Source organism: Fistularia commersonii, chromosome 31, assembly GCF_037954325.1.
Source record: "Fistularia commersonii isolate RoL2024-O1a breed Wild chromosome 31, RoL_Fcom_v1.0, whole genome shotgun sequence".
In the NCBI taxonomy this organism is placed as follows: Eukaryota; Metazoa; Chordata; class Actinopteri; order Syngnathiformes; family Fistulariidae; genus Fistularia; species Fistularia commersonii.
The window spans coordinates 7,051,300-7,072,500 of NC_141314.1; the positions used below are offsets into that span (position 1 = coordinate 7,051,300).

At 49.4% G+C, this 21,201-nt stretch overlaps 1 protein-coding gene across 1 annotated transcript in view; it reads right to left on the reverse strand.

Annotated features, from left to right (window-relative positions):
- Window positions 1–21,201, reverse strand: part of aff2 (AF4/FMR2 family, member 2) — a 136,018-nt gene that overhangs the window by 59,698 nt on the left and 55,119 nt on the right. Inside the window, exon 5 of the mRNA XM_086139315.1 lies at window positions 1,605–1,649. Within this exon, the coding sequence (XP_085995441.1) occupies window positions 1,605–1,649 (45 nt within the window). The remainder of the gene's footprint in view (window positions 1–1,604; window positions 1,650–21,201) is intronic.

A 21,201-nucleotide genomic window follows, 5' to 3' on the forward strand; every position in this document is an offset into this window, starting at 1 on the left:
CAAAGAGCATCTTCATCTCTGTGACCTTCAGCTTTGCTGCCACTGTTTTTGTCATTATCACTGTTTCTACAACAACTACAACTATTTCTACAAATAACAGGAGGCTCACTGGAGCGGTGGTTCGCAGTTTCACCTCGTGTCCGCGAAGGGTTCCTCCAGGTTGACGTGCCTATAGATGTTGTAGGCTGACACAGGTGGACCGGGTGACGTTAGTGAGGGAGAAGGAGGACATTTTTCTCTCCGGGATGGTCTGGGATCATAGAAGGGCTGTTTATTCCGTCTCCTCTGCTTCTCTATGAACGTGACTTGGTTGATCTCCAAATGTTGAAAGATATGATTAAAACAATAATGTGTCCGCCAGAGAGACCGTTCATGGAACATTTGATTATTGTCTTCTACAACGAGTCAGGGATCTTTCTATGAGGTGTCTGGAGGCGGCAAGTGATGATTTTTATTCCCCCTTCAGACCTTCCTGGCTTTATGAACTTCAGCAGAAGGCAGAACGCAACTTTTGGCGTGAACCCTAAAGGCTTCCCTTCGATCCAAAGGTTGGCGGTTCAATTCCCGGCTCCTCCGGTCTGCGCTCCAAACCCCAAGGTTGTTCCCGACTGTCCAGTGAGTGCCCGGTTGGAGCCGCAAGGTGATACAAGTGCTGCGGAAGTGGAGACCATTTAGTAGCACTGGCAGTCATACGGCAGTTGTAGCAGTTAGCGGAGTGGGTCCGGTCTACATGCTAGGTATGCTCAGGTAAGACGCCGAACCTCTGAGTTGCTCCTGATGTTCTTTGAGCTCCTCCCACAGAAGCGCTCCCTTCTGGATGGGATCCGGTGTGAGGCTCCATCTAAGTGGAGGCCGTCGACGCAACGTTGGCGTCTCCCCCCGTGGCCCCCGACCCCCGGGCTTTGCAAGCGTACCTCGGCGGCGGCTGGATCGTAGCCTTGCAGCCGTCACAACCAGGGTGAAAAAAAAAATCTGCGGTCCTTCGCTCCGACTCACCCGGCGTCACGTCCCGACCGCGTGCGCCCTCACGCCCCGTCCGCCCGTTCACACGGATAAAAACTACAGATTGAATTCAACGGCGCAAACGATTTTATCGACGAAGGCTCTCCACGCGGCTAGCAGAGCGCTATCCGTCACACGGGCCGCCGACCAGCGTATCGATCCGAGGGGGGACAATTAAAGAAGGGGAAGCGAGGTTGACTCCAATGGTCCTTGGCGTGAGGGCTCCTAGCGGGTGAGAAGATCAGCGTCGGAGGAACGAAGCGGTGAAATGCAACGGCGGGGGCGGAGGTGGCGGCGGAGGGGGTTGATGACATGCAGATGTGGAAAAGAGCAGGGTGGAAAGAATGAAGAGATAGCAGGAGGCTGAGGAAAGGAGAAAACCGGCCAAGGTTTCTGCATGAAGTCATCCCTCAGTGACCCGAGTCAGAAGAACCCCCTCCATCCCTCAGCACACCTCCTCATCCTAACCCTCAGCAGACCTCCCCTGCTCGTCTCCAGAGAAACGAAGGTCTGGGCGAGCAAACAGAAAGCAGCTGATCGTCACTGCAATTACCGCGTGTGTGTGTGTGTGCGTATATGTGTGTGTGTGTGCGTGCGCATACCCGCAAGATCTCTTCGACGCAGCTGGAGTCGTTCGGCAGGCTGACCTGCAAGAGAGAGGGAGAGGAGACGTGAAGGTTTCATCACCTCCTGGCTATCTTTAGCTCCGAGGTGGACACCTGTGGAGCAGCAGGCGGAGGAGAAGGTGAAGGAGGGTCCGCCGACGCCCGGCACCTCCAAACGTTTATTTTGCGGGGAACATTCCCCCCGCCGAAGCACCTCCTTCTCAGGTTTTGGCTGAAGATTGAAGAATCGGGCCAAACATCTCGTCCAGCTGGACAACAGCTTTGGACGCGGAATGCATCCATCAAAGGTGGGTTTCTGGTGTTTATGTCTTCTGCTCCGCCGGTGAGATGATTCCACCATGAGCTGCCAGCAGGCTTTCAGTAGATTACAAGCTCAATATAAAAACAAGAAGCAGAATGGCGCGTTTTTAGGTCGGCCTCTACGGTGACTTCTTCTCCTTTATCGAGAAGAAAGCCTCCTCAGAGACGGATACCCCCGTATTCCGGAGCCCGTTGGTTACCTGAGGTCTACGTGAGGTTTGGAACATCTGGAGTATCATTTATTTTATTCTACGACTGCTCACAAAACACTGTATGCTGCAGTCATTCTTCTGCCTGGTGAGATGTTTAGGGGATGTCTCGCCATGAGGACGCTCATGAGGAAGACCTAGGACATGGTTCTCCTTTCAGCTGCTCCCGTCAGAGGTGACCGCAGCCAATCACCCGCCTCCTTCTAAAACACTCCTCTCACACCGTCTTGCTTCTTGTCCTCTTCCCCTCCATCCATAAAGCTCCTCTCTGGTCTTCCCCCAGACCTCCTGCCTGGCAGATCCAACCTCAGCACCCTTCACCCAGATCTTCTCCATCCCTCCTCAGTCCACATCCAAACCATCTCAGCGTGACTTCATCTCCAGAACATCTAACTTCTGATGGACTCCTTCACGATCCTCTCCATCCTCCTCCCTCCCAAAGAGGAACCTGCACATCTTCACCTCTGCTGCCTCTTGTCTTCTCAGTGTCTCCAAACCAGACCCCACCTTCTCCACCTGTCCTCTCCTTCTGGGTGATGCCCTTTTACAACACCTGACACTCGGTCAACGATGAGCCTCAGTACTCCTCCACCTTCTCCATCTCCGCTTCCTCTCCAGAAACATACCTCCACCTCTTTAGATGTTCCTCCACCTGCCCCTAACTCTTATTGTAAATCACAATGTCGTCTGCAAACATGTGTATCGTGTGAGTAGATACCGGGGTGAAGGTAAAGGCGGCGAGATATTCGGGCTGAGGAGGAGGCGGAGTTATTTCTGTGATAATTACCTCTCACTGTGAAACTCTTTCTTCCTGAATTATTAAGGCGACGATGAATGTGTGATGGAAGCTAACTACATGATTCATACGGATTATAAAGGAGGAAGAGGAGCTCCTGCGTGGCAATCTGTTAGCTTCTGCAGCCTGGAGCTCCAACCCCACTGGGCAGAGCTCGGCGTGTTTAATACCGTCATCTCTCTCCACTTGAAATGAACACATTAATTAGTTAAGTTAGTTTATCGAGGTCTCATTAAACAGCGGACTTTCTGCTAAGCCGGCCGGCCGGAGACACACGTTCATTCATAGCGGCGGAGGGTTGAAAATGTGAACGCATGGCTTTCACCCGCATTTCGTAAGGGTTGCCATGACGACACTCTACGTGACGTGTGTAGGGGAGAGTGAATGGTTGTACTGTATGTCTATATAAGGTGTGAATGACTGAATGATCGTGTCTAAATGTGGCGTGATTGAATGAATGGCGGTATGTCTATATGAAGTATGAATGACTGCAAAGATCTATGTTTCTAAGATGTGTGAATGTGTGAAAGGTTGTATGCGTCTATACGACAGTGAGCGAGAGTGAATAGTTGTGTGTCCATGTGATGTGTGAATGAGTGAAAGACTTTATAAAGGTGTGAAAAAGTGAATGGTTGCATGATTCTGTATGATAAGTGAGTGACTGGTTGTATGTCTATTTGAGGTCCTCCTATACAGGACTGTCTCAGAAAATTAGAATATTGTGATAAAGTTCTTTATCTTCTGTAATGCAATTAAAAAAAACAAAAATCACTTTTTCATGATATTCTAAGATTTTTGAGTTTTCTCAAGATGTAAGCCATAATTAGCATTATCAAAATAATTAAAGGCCTGCAATATTTCAGTTGATTTGTATGACAGGGTGTATGACATTTTTTTTTTGTAATTGCATTACAGAAGATGAAGAACTTCATCACAATATTCTAATTTTCTGAGACAGTCCTGTGTGTTCATGATGTGTGAATAGATCAATGAACGGTCGTATGTCTATAAGATCTGTGAATGGTTGTATTTCTCCTTATGATGTGTGAATGAATGAATAGCTGTCCGTCTCTATATTTGTGTCCCTTTCCAGGGTCCAGTGTGAACCCCGTCTCTTGCCCAATCACAGCTGGGATAGGCTGCACCCCCCAAAAAAAACCCTGACTGCAGGATATGCGGTTTGATAATGAACAAATGAATAAATGAATAAATGAATGAATTATGATGCCGTTCAAAAGTCACAACGCAACATAAAACATGACCTGCAGCATGTGGCCTCTCATTGGTGCTAATCAGATAAAAGAGAGGACGAATGAATGAATGAATGAATGAAAATTCTAGATCCACCTCCTCCTCCCGCACAACCGTGTGCTTCAGAAGTCCCGATCTGTCCGCGAGGCTCCGTCCAAATGGAATAGAAATCAAAAGCGATCATAAACTATCTGGAGCGGGGCCTCTGCCGTGGGCTGGGGTTTCGCTTAAGGACGCCGACGCTCTGAGATCTGGCAGGAGCGAACCTCACCGATCCAAGTCCAAGGTTGGCGTCCGTGTTCACACGTTCGCCCGGGGCGACGGCTTCTGTCCGTCTGGTACGGATGGTAAGAGGTGAAAACAATTATCAGATGAAAACGCGGCGGCGTGTAAACACCGGGATCCCGGCGATCCGCCGGCGTCTCCTTGATTCCTCGGCGCGGGCGAAGCTCACGTCGCCGCTGTTGTTCCTGCAAACAGCCGAGAGGCTCCTCTGTTTGCCCCAAACAAATCCATTACCGCCGCTGCTGGAGTTTGTTAGCTAAAAACCTACGAGTGGAAACATCCAGAATGATCCTTGCCGGATCCCGCGGCTCGGTAAAGGAGGACGGGGAGGGCGAGCGGGAGCGGGGGGGGACGGGACATCTGGACCTGACTGAGGAGATCTGAAGTCCGCATTACAGCGCCGTGACCTCTGTCACACGCCATTACCGGCGAGGACCAGGGGTGACTTCATCCTGGGAGAATATAAAAATAACTAAACAAGAAAGGATGATTCAGGCCGGTTTGAGAAGTCGGAGCCGCTCGACCTCATGGGGGAAACATCCCTCGGGTCCGGGCTGAGGCAAACACACTTCCACTGATGAGAAGGTCTGCAGAGGATCTCTGGACCTGATAATTAGAGCAATTTGGTGCAATTTCAGAACTTCAACGGGAGACTCGGACAGAGGTGAGGCCCGAGCGGAGGGAGGGAGGGGTGGGCTTCCCAGCAGAGGAGCCGAACATCTGGATCCACCTCCGGAGGTTTGCCACAAAAACACATGGTGGACATGTGTTGGTGTTCTGAGCTAATTCACATTGAGGGCAGCGTCCATAACATTCATTCATTCATTCACTCTCCATACCGCACCCTGGATCGCTCAGTCGCAGGGCCACACATGGAGACCTACAACCATTCACCCCGTCAGTGACATGTTTTGTCGAGATCTTCAACTATTCACCCCTTCATTCATGCCTCATATATACACATACAACCAGTCATTCACTCATGCATGTCATATATTCGCATGGAATTCACCCTCTCATGCATACGTCTGGACAATGTTGGGTCTCCGGAGATCCTCCTGTGTTCGGACTGTGGGAGGAAACCCCGAGGAACCTCACGCAGACACGAGGTGAACATCAGACGCCACACAGGGAGGAACCCTGGAGGAATCCAACCGAGGGCCTTCCGGCTGTGAGGAGGAGGAGTTAACCGTATAACACGCAAAGTGGAAAATCTCCAAATCACTTCCAAAATACATGTTGTTCCAGTGCAAAGTGTTTTACAGTCCGTTCAGAAACGGTCCGATCAGATCGGCGGGAGGAAGGACGTCCGAGATGTTCGGCGTCTTCAGGAATAGTAAATTTAATGAGAGTTTTGAACTAATACGGTCGCTGAATTATCCAGCCTATTAAAGCCTGCTAACACCTGCTAGCACCTGACAATACTCACTCGCGCCAGCTAACACCTGCTAGCACCTGCTAACACCCGCTAGCACCTGCTAATACGCACTCGTGCCAGCTAACACCTGCTAGCGCCTGCTAACACCTATATATATTCTTCACAATTAGGACAAATGGGTTCCTGCTTTTCAGAGCCTCGTGTCATCTGAAAAAAGGTCTTCAACCTGAGCGTTGGAGCTGATGGATGGAGACGGCGGTACTCACACACTTCAGACGGCGTCTATCTATTTCCGTCTCACTCCATCCATCCACACATCCGTCTCACTCCATCCGACTACACATCCGTCTCACTCCCAACCGTCGCCGTCTGTCACGCCTGCCGCCACCGCCGAGCTCGCCGGAGCGCGTTATCGACGCCGCGCTGGTCGACCTCATGAGCCGTCCATGCCCCTGACACTGGACAGCCTTCTGTGTGTGTGTGTGTGTGTGTGTGTGTGATTGTGTGTGTGTTTGGCCATAAACAACACCTCACTTAGTCATTTAAAGCAGTCCATTTCAGGCACCGTCAAAAGGAACGGGCTGTAATGGATTTTAATGGACGTGTGACTCTTATATGAAGTGTGTGTGTATGTTTTGAATGTCGTGAACATGTGTGTGTGTGTGTGTGAGAGCATAAAGGAGAAGTGAAGGATGAGCGAGCCCTGAAGAGGAAGCCGAGGCGAGAGGAGAGGGGATGAAAATTAAGAGAGAAGAAGATAGTGGGGGGAAAAAAAACCAGGGGAAAAGAGAGAGGGGTAGATTCTGGTGGGAAATAGAGCCGAGGCAATTACTGAGGCAGAAATCCTCTCTCTGAAAGAGCGGCTCAGACAGATAGACGTCTACACACACACACACACACGATGTGGGCTCACAGGCACACAGTGTGTATTCACACAGTCAAATCAAAACAGATTCATGCTAATGTTCTTAGCTAATCCCTTCTCATTGGTAGGTTGATGGTTCGATTCCTGCCCCCTCCTGTCTGCAGACCAAAGCGTCCCTTGGCAAGACGTTGAGCCCCCCAGCTGCTCTCTAGATCATCTAGTGACATGCAACCATTCACTCGCATCATTCATGCATCATATAGGCACAACCATTCATTCATTCATTCATTCATTCATTCATTCATCATATAGAGACACAGCCATTCAGTGGAAGCAGGGACCCTCCTGCTAACCCCTTCACCACCGTGACTCCACCTCCCTCTTTTTGTAGTTTTCTCCTCCAGTCCACCTTTGTCTGGGAGACCGGCTACTTTTTTTTAAACCAAAATAGTCGATTGAATTCCAGTTTTAAAGGTCACGGTTTGATTGTGAACTGAATCTGGATTTCCTTGAATCACTCAAAGACGAGCCCGGAGGCGGAAGCGAGCACCGTCACGCAACTCCACCGGTATGAACGAGTGAAATGCGGGTGTGATGCAAAGTGACGCGAGAAAAACATCTGCTCATCCACGAACCCGCAGCCTCTTCACCCGGGAGAAGACGGGCATAGCGACCAATGGATGAATGCTGCCAAATGCTAATTCTCCTGGCTGCTATTGTTTGCCACGTCTGCTTCATGCTAACCTGGGCTCGCAGGGATTAAGACCTTAAGATTATTTCATTTTACCTTATCTTGCTCGGACCAAAACAGAGTGAATGGTTGTATGTCTTTATGATGTGTGAATGAGAGGGTGAATGTTTAATGCCTGCATATGCTGGTGAGTGACAGAGTGAATGTTGAGTGTATGTCTAAATGATGTGTACGGGTGAATGAAAGGGTGAGGGTTGTGTCAGAATATGATGCGTGGATGACTGAACAAACGGTTGTATGTTTCTGGATAACATGTGAATGAGGGGATGAATGTTATATGTAAATTTGATACGTAAATTGGTGAATGAACTTTTGAATGTGTCTATAAGATGAATGAGTGAATGAAAGGTTGATGGTCTATAAGATGAATGGGTGAATGTTTGAATGTGTGTATAAGATGAATAAGTGAATGAATGGTTGAATGTCTCAGATGAATGAGTGAATGTTTGAATGTCTCTAAATGAAAAGTGAATGAATGGTTAACTGTCTCTAAGATGAAGGGGTGAATCAATGGGTGAATGTGTCTATTAGATGAATGAGTGAATGAAGGATTGAATGTCTTTAAATAACACTTGAATACGTGAATGAACAGTTGAATGCCTCTATATGAGGTTGGAATGAGAGGGTGAATGGATGTATTTCTGTAGGACGTGTGAATGAGTGAATGAACGGTTGTTGACGTCCCTGCAGCTCCTCCGCAGCTCCCTCTTCACTCTGGCTTCTATCAGCACATTGACTTTGACTCCCTCTCAGCTGCCACCAGTTGCCCCCCTCCACACACACACACACACACACACACACACACACACATCCCTGTGCCAGCCCAAGCTCAGCGGCCAAAGTCACTGGATCTCAGACAAGTGTCCCTGCCAGCACCCGCTAACCTCACCTCAGAGAGGTCCAGGTCCGTTCCAGCCCGGAGCTGCTGCTTTCATCCAGACGAAGCTCTAAATGTTTTGAGCCCGGAGTGTCGGGGGGGGGGGGGGGGGGGGGGGGGAGGGTCCCGGGGCCCGTTAAGCCGGGTGAACAATGAGACGGGTTCTTGGAAATGTGATAAAACCTTAATGGGACTGTTTGGGGCGATTAGCAAACATTAGCGGGCAAACCTGCAGAGATGCAGAAGGAGAGGAGACACACTGGAAACACTGATCTTCAGGCTGCGTACGGACAAAAGGGTCTGAGCTGGGACTGCATTCAAAGAAGTTACCTCCTCCTCTGAGGGGACCTTCAGGTTCTGCGCTCCCACGGGCAGTGAAGGACCTCAGTAGGGTCCACACTCCAAAACAAACCAGCCAAAAAGAAGAAGGGGAAGACAATGTGGACACCATGGAGGTGGAAGCTACCACAGTGTTCATGGAATAATAACCATGGACTATCAGATGGTTAGAGCGTCTTTATCTTCTCCCTGCACTGCTTCACCGTGTGAAGAACCCTGTCAGCCGTTAGCTAGCTCCACACTTGGTGTGGTCCAAAATGTAGATGTTCCTCTGCGAGCCCTGGAAAGCCCTCTGAGGTGCAGCAGTATAGAAGAGCTTGGACATCTTGGGTGCTCCATTTTGTCTCAAGGAAACATCTGACCCGTGACCAGGATAGCTTTTAAAGACGGCGTCTCCAAGAAATATCTGCTAATGGGGACCTATGAGCTCCTAGGGAACCATAAAAAGACGCTGCCTTTAAGGCGCTAAGATGGTTCTAGGGGCTGAAGGTCCATGGTCCCTGGTTCCTCTGCTGGCTGAGTGCACCACAAAACAGACCAGGTCCTACAAAGCTTCCAGGATCTCCGAAAAGTCCCTGCAGTGAGAGTTGTTGACGTTAGCATGCAAGGCCTGGGGTTGGACTTCAATAGATAGCTTCAGAGGAGCAAAAAAACTGAACTCCCAAACAGGACCTGTGAACCTGGAGCACAAGAACCCCATCCTCTCTCCTGATTGGCTGAACGGAGAATCCCCCCCCCCCCCCCCCAACCTGATTGCATAACTGAGAAAATTGAATGTGAGCAGTTCTAAGGGTTCCTCTGAGGGTTCCTCTAAGGTTCCTCCAAGGTTCCCCGTGTTGGCCGTCATTTGAAACCCACCAAAGTGTCATGTTCCTTTTGTAGTGGAATTAAAAATCATTAGGAAGCAATTATAATAATGTGTTTAAGACGGGGTGGCGGGGAGGGGGGGGTCCCTGTGTGTGTGTGTGTGTGTGTGTGTGTGTGTATGTGAGAGAGAGAGAGAACAGCAGACAGCTGACATCAATAAACAGAGACAGTCCAATGTGACTTGGGGATGGAGATGAAGAAAGGGAAGGAGGGGAATGAAAGGAGGACCAGGAGTCCAACGTTCAAAGACTGAGTCAAACACAATTAAAATAAAACACCCAGCGCTGTTGACTCCACCTCCACCTCCACCTTCTCTACCTCCATCTCGTCGTCCTCCTCCAAATCCACCTTCTCCTCTTCTCCTCCTCCTCCTGCTCCTCTTCCTCCTCTTCCACCCCCCCCTTCTTTTCCTCCCCCTCCTCCCATCTCTTCCCTCAGAAGAAGATGATGACTGAGGTCAAACCCATAGCTTGTGGAGAGAGAGAGCGAGAAAAAGGACTTCTTCAAAGAGACCGAAGGGAGAGCTGTCAATCATCATCCCGGCGCCGGGTCCTGCAGGGGTTTTTTCGGGGAGGATCTTCAAGGCCTGGTCCACGGGCTCCTCCTCCATTCAGTTTCATCTGCTCCTTTCTATCATCCATATTTCAGATGTTTACAGAGCCGGAGTGACCAGGATAGGCAGCCAGACGAGGAGATCACAGAACCTGCCCTCAGAGGAAACACCACGCGTGTGTGTGCTTGTGTGTGTGTGTGTGTGTGTGTGTGTGTGTGTGTGTGTGTGTGTGTGTGTGTGCGCATGGATGAGTCAGTATTCCTAACCTACACTTGGACCTTCTGCAACTCCTTTTACCTCATGTGACCTCCTCCTTTACGTATTCACACTGGATCTTCTCAGAACCTCAGAAGAAGAAAAATATGGTCCGAAAACCAACCGCCCCCTTCTAGAAGGCGTCATCACGTGCATGAATGATGAGACGTGGAACCGCAGAGTCGAGGTACGTGAAGATGGAGCAGCGTTCAGGGCCAAGGAGGTGGCATGTGGACCTGGTGAATGCATGAGTGTGAATGAGAGGAACCCAGAGAGGGTGGAGAAGAGACGAAGCAAGCAGGTTGGGACGCGTGGAGAAAAGGAAAGGTGGAGAAGATGGAGGTCTGGTTTGGAGACGCTGAGGAGAAGACAAGAGAGGGGAGGATGGAGAGGATCAGGAAGGAGTCCATCAGAAGAACGGCACATGGTAGATGTTCTGGAGATAAAGTCAAACTGAGATGGTTTGGACGTGGACAGAGGAAAGGTGGAGAAGATCTCGGAAGAAAGAGGTCCAGAGGAAGAGCAGAGAGAAGATTTATGGACGGAGGACAGCAAGTTGGCTGGTGTGAAAGTAGAGGGTTAGATGGAAGCAGATGATTGGCTGATGGTTAGACGGAGGGAAAAAAAAAAATGGGAGTGGAATTCATGAATGCGGGAATCAGCTCCTCTTTAGCTTCACCTTTGTTTCTAGTCTGCATCTCTACAAACCCTCTCCTTCACCTCCGTGTGTGGTGTTTCCTGCAAACAGTCCAGAGCTGCCCCACACACACACACACACACACACACACACACACGCACACACACACACTCACACTCACGAGCACCCCTTTACCCCCTTTTTTTTCACTCCCTCTCTCATCTCCTTTCATTTGTTTCTCTGGTTTTCTGCCCCCCTCTCGGGGCTGCAGAGCCAGATAAGGAGTTGATTTACCATCCAATTAAATGTTGTCATTGAAACATTGCTTCAAATAAGCCCGTCGTTTCCCCCCCGCGCTAATTGGTCTTCCACCAGCGTACGAGTGTGTTGGAGAGCATGTGTGTGTGTGTGTGTGTGTGTGTATGCCCGGGTGGTGTTCCCCCAAACCGGCAGATTTAAATCGTGCAGGTTCTCCTCTTGCAAAGAGGGTCATCTTAAGTTCAGTCCAAATGCGCGCCTTTGTCTCCGTTCCTTAAGTTCCTCTCAACCATCCAGAAGTTTCTGAAAGGATGAGGATTCATCAAATGAATGCTTGCGAGCGCTGACCTGCAGTCACAGCCTCAGAGGATCTACAGAGAAGTTTGCCGTCTTTGCTTTCGTTCCACAGTCTGAGCTCCTTCTCAACCTGCAGAGGCTCGACGGAGCAGCGGTTAGCGCCTCCTCACAGCCAGAAGGTCCCCGGTTGGATTCCCGCAGAGTCAGCGTGGGGTTCCTCCTGCCGTCCAAACACCTGCAGGAGGTGTTGTTTCTCGCAGAAATTGCATTTCTACTTTACGACCACAGCCGCCGGTTTGAACGTCCTGATCTGCCGGGACAGCTTCTACCGCTCGCTATTTTATATTCTATTTGATTTTCCAAACCGCTGACGGGCAGGAGCTCCGGCTCCGGGTCCGAAGCAGCCCGGCTCTCCTTTGGCCCTGTTTTAAACCTGGAAATAAGAAATAAACCCGACCGTGTCGGAGGAGCCGCGGAGCCGCAGGACAGGGTTTCTGCTGCGCTATAAATAGATGCATTATGTAACACAAACACCAACAACACCTCCAGCTATCAAACTAATTTTAGTCAAAACAAGCTCTCTGCCAGCATGGACATCATCGGTGAGTTTGTGTGTGTGTGTGTGTGTTTGTGTGTGTGTGTGTGTGTATGTGTGTGTGTATGTGTGTTCAATTGGCTGTGACATAAATGCACAATGGAGCGCAGGATGCAGGGAAATCAGACGCTGCAAACATTTGGTAGCTCTGCAAAACACACACACACACACACACACACACACACACACACACACACACAGAATTAGCAGATAGCTCCTTATAAAGGATGGTTAGTAAATACTGAGATAGAATATACCTATACTGTTATTTATCCATCCATTGATTATGGATCAGGGGATCACAAGGCCACAAATGACAATCCTTCACCCTCTCATTCACACCTCCTGCATGTGTTTGGACTGTGGAGGAACCCAGAGAAGAACATGGAGACTCCACACAGAGAGGCCCCCTGCAGGAATCTAACCCGCGACCTCCTCGCTGGGAGGAGGAGGAGCAAATCGCTTGTGCATCAAGTCAGTCTAATCAAAATAAAAAAAAAACGTATTTTAATGTGCTAAAGGCTCTGAAATCAACCAGGCAGCAGGAAATCCCATCTATTCTGAGCAGCAGAAGAATTAGGTGATGAAGGAAATATACATGCTAATTAGCAGGTGTGTGTGTGTGTGTGTGGAGGGGGGGGGGGGGGGGGGGGGGGGGTTAGTGCACGCCCAGTCTCCTTGATTGACCATTGTCTGAATGCTCAGCGAAGCCAGGGAACAAAACAATGGCAGGTTTGGAACGCCACCACAACATTCTGACCACGTGGCATCATCTCAAATATGCACAATGAGCTGCTAGATAGCTCCTCTAGGCTCCTACGTGTGGACAAGGCCGTCATAAAGACTGTCTAAGGAGCAGAAGTGGGGCGGGGGTGTATCCTCTCTAGGGGACAGCAGGTCATTAGCTAGCTATGTCCGACGGCCACCGGGGAACCCCGTCCTGCCCCTGGGGATCCCCATCCTGCCCTCAGGATCCCCCTCCTGCCCTCAGGATCCCGCTCCTGCCCTTGGGACGGGGAAGAAAGATGGACGCCCCCGTTTGAGGAGCTTATCTGGGAGCAGCACTCGTGGATGACATCTATATAACATGATGGGGAGGGAGGGGGGGAGGCCTGCTGTGATTAACTGCAAACAGAACACCTCCTCCATGCACCCCCGCCACGCTGTCACCTTCATACACACACACACACACACACACACACACACACACACCACACATACAGAGAGAGAGAGAGAGAGAGAGAGATAGTAGATAATACACACACATGCATGCATACATGGATTTAAGAAGAGAGTTTATATGAGCATTAGCCTTTGTTTTTGTGCAGTACATGGGAGAAGCACACACACGCACACACCATCTACAGTGTTCTCGGAACGAGGTAACTGGGCTGATTGACAGGTGCAAGGCGTGTGTGCTTGTGTGTGTGTGTGTGTGTGTGTGTGTGTGTGCGCAGCAGCAGCAAAATTACAGTTGAATTTATTTGATTTGTTGTGTTGGCAGGGTGTTTCTGAGTATGTGTGTGCGTGTGTGTGTGTGTGTGTGTGGTCCTGCTGTGTGTGGTTCTCAGCACGACGTCCATGTACCAACTAAATAAGTGCCTCTTGAGGAGAGTGGGATGGGAGTGGGGTGGGAGGGGGTTCCACGGGTGGGAGGCGGAGAGATCAGCTACACAGTAGAGCATGAATTTGTGTTTCGTATTGTGTGTGTGTCTGTGTGTGTGTGTGTGTTTGTGTCTCCTAGGTTAGAAACAAATATAATCATAAGGAAATGAATGGCATGGCTGAGTTGGAATGTTGTCTTTGGGTTAGTAAATAGTTTGTCATGTTTTTGTGTTCTGATATACCATAACACTGTCTTATAGTATTTATAAAATTCATTCATTCATTCATTCATTTTTTATGTTGCTTATTCTGCTCTGGGGGGATGGAGCCTAGTTCACCCATTTATATCAAAACACGCAACCATTAACCTTCTCATTCACACATCTGGACAATGTAGGGTTCCCAGTGAAGTTCCTGCATTTGTTTGGACTGTGGGAGGAACCCTGAGGAACCCCACGCAGACACGGGGAGAACATGGAGGCTCCACACAAGAAGGAACCCTGTGGGAATCCAAGCAGGGACCTTCTGGCTGAGAGGAGGAAGACGTGGAGGAGCTCACCCCTGCAACACCTCCTGTTCCTAATGCACAGCTTTCTAGCAACATGACAAAAACCAACCAGTGGTTATTACTGAAATAACTGATTCATCTGTTCAGTAAAGTGTAGGTTCATTCATCTGGATATTTTTTTTGACTCTTCAGAGTCTTTAAATGTGGAAATTCCTCCTAGATATCCCATAATATGACATCAGGCAAGTCGATCCATTTATCTGATGAGTGACAGTGAAAGAATGGATGAATGAGTGAATGACCACAACATCTTCTCTGCCGGCCGTCTTTCAACCCCGGGGTTTGGAGGTGTAAAATCCATCCTGTTCTCTGTGAGCTGCTGAGAGGAAACAGTAATCCAACACAAAGTCTTCTTCTCCACAGAAGCTCTCCTCCCCTCTAATCACCCCATTAGTTCCCCCCCTACAACCCCCATCCGTCAAACCTTCTGTCTCCTTAGCTTTTAGATGAGGAGATCATACGAGCTCTCCGGCTCCACAGAAGGAGAGGAGTGTCGGGGTCCCTTTTTTTTTGCCTTGAGAAGAAGAAGAAGAAGAAGAAGAAGAAGAATGTGATTGATCTGCGGTCGCCACGGCGATCTGCAGAGGAGCATCCAGACGCAGAGGAGAAACAAAACGAACATTCGGCCATTGATCTCACCTAAAGGCTGTAAACTGTTGCACCAGAGAGCAGCATCCTCCTCCTCCTCCTTCCTCACCTCCTTCTCCACCTCCTCCTTCCTTACCTCCTCCTTCCTTACCTCCTCCTCCCTTACCTCCTCCTCCTTTACCTCCTCCTCCTTACCTCCTCCTCCCTTACCTCCTCCTCCCTTACCTCCTCCTCCTTTACCTCCTCCTCCCTTACCTCCTCCCTTACCTCTCCTCCATCCTCCTCCTCGACTCCATCACCTCGCTGCTCTCTCACCCAGTTCTGTCTCTCTCTCTCTCTTTTTTATATTCATAGGATTTTAAAATGTCTGTAATGGCCCTGGTAGATCAAAACACTCCTTCTCCCACTGTGTGTGTGAGTGTGTGTCTCCTCTTTGTGTGTGTTTACGCCTCTGTGTGTGTGTGTGTGCGTGTGATTTGCATATCATGGCTATGCTCTGATTGGCAAACTGGCAATGCAGAGCCCAGCAGGGCATTTTTTATTAAGAGGCCCCGACCACACACACACACACACACACACACACACACACACACACACATACACACACGTCCACGCACACACACACACACACACACACACATATGAAGTTAGGAACAGCCACCACTGGCCTGTATCAGAACTAATGAATAATACTAAAGAGCTAGCAGCATGGGGTTCTCCGTGTGTTGTTCTGCAATGCCAAGAGCAATAAAGACTTTTATAACCATCTTTTATGGGCACCAGACATAAGCTGTTATGGAATAGTCAGATATTTTATTAGCCATTTGGTCTGATTTTTATTGTCTAAAATGAAGTTGCGTTGTAATTTATCATATTTTACCAGTCAGAGTTATCGCCGGGATGCTTTAGCGCGTTAATATCTCGGGGAAATGATATTATTCCATCAAAGGGGGTTTAATGTTTTATATTATCAATCAGCGCAACGGTTACTCTTAGCCAATGTGGCCAATCGGACAACAAAAGGACTGAAATATTCATTCATTCATTCATTTGCGATCTGTAGTGGTTATCCTGCAGCGAGGGTTGCGGAGGGGCCTTAGCATTCAATGCATGGCCATTGATCGCATGGCCATCTGATCGATCCCCGGTGATTTATGTGGGAATCCGCATCCCGGTATCCACCGACACCCGGACTAATGGTGTGGCCCCGTCCTGTTCAGGGATCGAGCGTCTGCGTTCGCTTTCACCGACCCAATTTGTCTTTCTAACAGCAAACTAATAATTGTGACTCTGCAGGCCAGACGGCGGAAAGGACACGGCCTGCACCGGACACAAACATGCTAACGCTAGCGCAACACCGGAGGGGGGCTAAATTTGCCTTCTTTTTAATTCTGCTCCTTAACTTGCGTCCTTTAAATCTGGAGAAAAATCAATATTAAAAGTTCAGGTGTACTGGACATACAGAGGAATGGAGAAGGCGTTTCTCACAACCCCACGCTGACATTAAATGAACCAAATAATATTACTTAAAACAGTAAAGTACACTGTTACATTAGACAGCAAACATTGAACCATAGGTGTCAAACTCTGGCCTGCGGGCCAAATTTGGCCCCCACTGTAATTATATTTGGCCCACAAAGCCATACCAAATGACTATTACAGCTGGCCCGTCGGTATTATCTACACTGCATGTATCGCTGATTCTGCAAATCCCAGAATTTTCTGCTGGTGCTTTGGCACAAAAATCTCAACAGGACCCATAAACACCCTCTCCTCTGTGTACAGTAGTCATAGCGACCTTATGCTAATACTAGCACCCGGCTACTAAGGCAGAAAACGGTATTTTGCATGAGTGCGATATTAAGTTATATATTGTATAGCATTAAGCTATGCTTGTTCCATATTTTGTTTTTAAGCAAAACTTGTTTGGGTTTATTGATATATCTGGACGAAGATTTTTTTTCAATAAATATCAATGTTGGCCCACGAATTCGTCCCAGTTTTGAATTTTGGCCCACTGTGTATTTGAGTTTGAGTTTGACACCCCTGCATTAAATTATGAGGTATAAAGTGCAAAGCAGATTGATGCAAATGTTTATTTTGGGGGGTGAGGGGGTGTACAGTTTAGTACAAAGGTCAGTTATTATGATGTGCAAATGGTTGTGTGTGTCAGTATGACATGAATGAATGAGTGAATGGTTGGAAGTCAATATAAGGTGTGAATGAGCGGGTGAATTGTTTCGCATGTTTCTATCCAGATCCTCTGGCCGGTTCAGGGCGAAACCCCATCTTTCGCCCGGCGGCAGCAGGGATGCGTGAGTGAGTCCAGGACGAATGATCGACATCTACCTCTTAGCACTGACTCTCACAGGGACAGCGGGTCATGGAGCCCATATCTAAGACAAGACATACTTTATTGATTCCCATAGGGGATATTCTTTTGTCCCAGCAGCGCAACAATTATGGTATCAATAAATACAAATAGAGAGACAATTAAAAGACAGCCACAAATAAATAGACAGCGGAGTGAACAACAACAAGGACAAGAATAGACAACAGAATAGGGTGAAAAAAAAAAGCTCTGATATTGGATGAATACGGATACATGGCTCTGAGCCCTGTCATCCAAAAAAGACGACTAAAGTTCCTCCTCTCTCCCCTCCTTCCTTGGATTCACTCCAACAGAGGATTTGGACGCCGCGGTGAAAGTGCAGAGAATTACCGCCGCACCCTCTGGTCCGTGACCGCGGGGACCCGCTGCCCGGCCGACCCCCGGGGCCCTCGGTGCCGCGGGGCGGCGCGGCCGGGGGACCCCGGGAAGACGGGGCCGTCTTGGATAACAGGAAAGCGGGATTTACTTAGCAGGGCGATGACAACACGCCGGGGGCCATAACACACCTTACATGTCTCCTCTGGACGGCGGGAATCAATGCTGATCATTGCGGCTAATCCAGTAAACAGAGCGGTGGTGTTAATCACCGAGGTGAACGGCTCGCCTGGAACCGCGTGCAAGAAGCGACACAATAAGTGGCCGCGCTCCTTGGACACTGCGGCTTCTTCATGCCGCTGTTTGCATACAAGTGTGTGTGCAAGTCTGTGTGTGTGTGTGTGTGTGTCCCTGGGGATGGAGCAATCTGCAGGATGTAAAGAGAAACGCCGAGAGGTGTTTTCGACTCTGTCAGCACCGTCGCGGCCGATGCTGACGCCGTGTGTTTCTGCCGCTTAAAAATGTCACCGCGCGGCGTGGAAAAATAAAATTAAACGGAGAGATATAAAGTAAAAGAGAAATGAGTCACCGTGTTGTTATTTAATGGAGCAGAGCCCCTCCTGGAAGCTCTCCCGCTGAACCCGACCTGAATACGAGCAGCTAGCATCGCCCGGGCAACGCCGGAAGCGGACGCCGGGTCGGGCTGAACCTCGGCACGCTACGTTCAAAGACCCAAAGCGACCTTCCGACGCAGGAGCGGCCGGGAACTTCTAAATTCAGATGCAGAGCCACATCTTCCAGACGTGGAGGCTCATAAGAGCCGATACAGCGAACGTCGGTTTCATATCGCTGTGTGTCTGTGTGTGTGTGTGTGTGTGCGTGCGTGTGTGTGTGTCTTGGTCGTAACTTGACAGCCTGCCTGAGGCAAAGAGGGGCCTGATGGGTATTATGCAAATGAAGCCAGCTGTTTGCTGCATTGGCAGACTCCTCATAACTCTGTTCTACTTCTGCTGGAACTGACGAGATAAAAAAGAAAGAAAACACTTCCTATCCCCGTCCTCCCTTGTTGCAACAATCTCTGGGCCATTCTTTATTTCCTCAGAGACCGTATTTCTATATGCTATCACTTTATACACACCCGCGTGCGCTCCTATTCCCGGGTGAGTGTGCCCGGCTCTCCATCTGGGCTGCAACAGTAATGAATGTACAAACAGCGAGAGCTTCCTTGAGCATTTGTTGACTTGCACGGTTTGCGGTGTGTCGAGCCCAGGCTGCGAATGCATAATTGACTGAAAAACAAACAAACAATGAACACTTCTTTTTCGTTTTTTTTTTTTTTCCCCCTGGATGAGTCTCATGTTAATCCAGAGTTTTTTTGTTTTTTTTTTTACGGCCGCCACCACTGGGAAATAACTGCGGCGGCGTTTCTATGCAATTAGGAAGCGGGCCGGCTCCCCCGGTCCCTCAGACCCAGCTTAGGATAAACTGTTTGGAGAAGAATCGCATATTTGTATTTCCAATTCGTCAGTTCTTCCTGATCAAACCGCTCGGTGAGGAAGGACCGGCGACGGCTCCTCCTGCGTGGCCGGAGAGAGGACGTCGTAAAGGCGGCGATCTCGGTAACAGAAGACGGATGTGACAGTGACGGAGCTTCGGTGCGATGGAACCCATCTTCTCTTTAACTACTTTTGGAATTGAGCGCTCTAAAAATAAGCTCCTTTTTGAGGGGGGGGGGCGATCAAGCTGAAGGAAATGAGTCTCTTTAATGGGTGACTTTCCCCCTGGAATAAAAACCCCGGTGTGGACGATGTCTGCAGAAGGTCTCTGCAGGACCCACAGCAAACATCAAACCCCTGTCAGAGCGTACTCCCTTATCCCGCCTCCTCTGCAGCATTCAAATCTAATCCATTTGAATAATAAACATCTTAAAATATGCTAATTTGGCAGGTCAATGGGAGGTGAGGGTAGTAGTTTGGTAATCATTTTCCTGCAAGTAGCTAGTTTTAGCCTAGCAATGGAGTGCCTACAGCTCAAATGGATGTAGAAGTAAAGGGATTCATCCATTATCTCTATCACTTGCATGCGCTCGTCTTTACTCCTTCAGTCTTTTGAACAGCGAGCCTTCACTTTGCCCTGAACTTCGAGCGGCGGGAACTCTCGTGCGACCCCTGGGCCCAGCTCCTGCGGCAGGAAGGATCTGGGCAGCAGAGCCAAATCCGGGAGGCAGAGAAGCTCCTCCAGACAGCGACGCCGTGCCCGCGGGACACCCGAAGGCTTCTGAGCGCCGCGTGCCGGGACCGGAAAAATGCTTCGTTGCACTTCTGAACGGCGCATGGGGGCCTTGGCAATGGTTTCGAGGCCCGGTGTGAACTTTAGCTTTTTCAACCCAAACACCAAAGAGCAGTACACTAACAAGGGTAACAGTATGGACGCGACAAGTCTGGATAATAGATATATTGTACCATCCACTAATGGAAGTTTTGGACCGTTAAGGGCAGAAGATGTTCTCGTTCCGGCGCTAATGTGTTGCGATGTTGTTAGCGATCTGATTTCTCCACAATCCAGAAGTAGACGAGCGGTTTCACTATGATATATGGCAAAGAAGTGACGGCGGTCTGTGAGCAGATGATTTCTCCTGAGGAAAGTCACTGTTGGACCTACAAGCTTTGAACCTACGGGCATACTCCAAGGAGCACCGACCTCGCTTCACTTCAACCCCTGTCCTTGCGGGTCGGGCCATACCGACGGTGACCTTTGACCTCAAATGCAAAGATGGTTGGTCTTCTAGTGGACGCACGTTTGAATCGGATTTCCCGTCAGCCTTGCCAGGCTGATAAAAACCATACAGAGGACAACAATGAAGAAGCACATCGTGTTTCACTCATCGGACCAAGCCGCCATCTCTCCGACAACCGCGGGTTCAAGCTTATGGTCTCCTCTTGGACAACTTTACAGGGGGTTCGGTGTCTTCAGGAGGACATGTTTTACATGAAACCTTCAGACTGGAGAATTTACTTAAATTCCGAGAGGTCAAGTGCTGGATCCAGACCTGCTGAGAGAGCTGCGTCTTCCCTTCCACGTCAGACGGATTTGGGGAGGCACTGGAGGCTCCATCATTTTGCTAACATCTAAACTCAGCCAGGGGATCCCGAGAGGGCTGAGCAGCATGACCTCCCTGAGGTATCTGCTGAATCCAAAGGGAAGCACGAGATGTTGCCTGAAGCTCTCTGTCATCAAATACAACCACGAGCCCCGTTTTGGAAAAAAACAAGAAACACGACGGATGGAGGCGTCGGCGGTTGGACCTGTGAGTGTTTTCAGAGGCGGTTCAAGGAGTGGCAGGAAAGAGCTTCGGAGGTTCCACCGCTGCAAGCCGTGCCCGAGTATCTGGAACAAACCTTTTCTGCTGATGTTGTGATCAACGGAGGTGTATCTTTTTGCTAGCTGGCTGCTGCTAGCTTTGCTTTAACCAGCCAATGGAAGAAAGGCCAGAGGAGGGCCGTCGATCGTCTCCCGGCAGCTCCAGGCCAGGTGTTCCGACCGAGGAAACCCGGGGAGGGGGGGGTTGTTTATTACTCCCGGCGATGCTAGC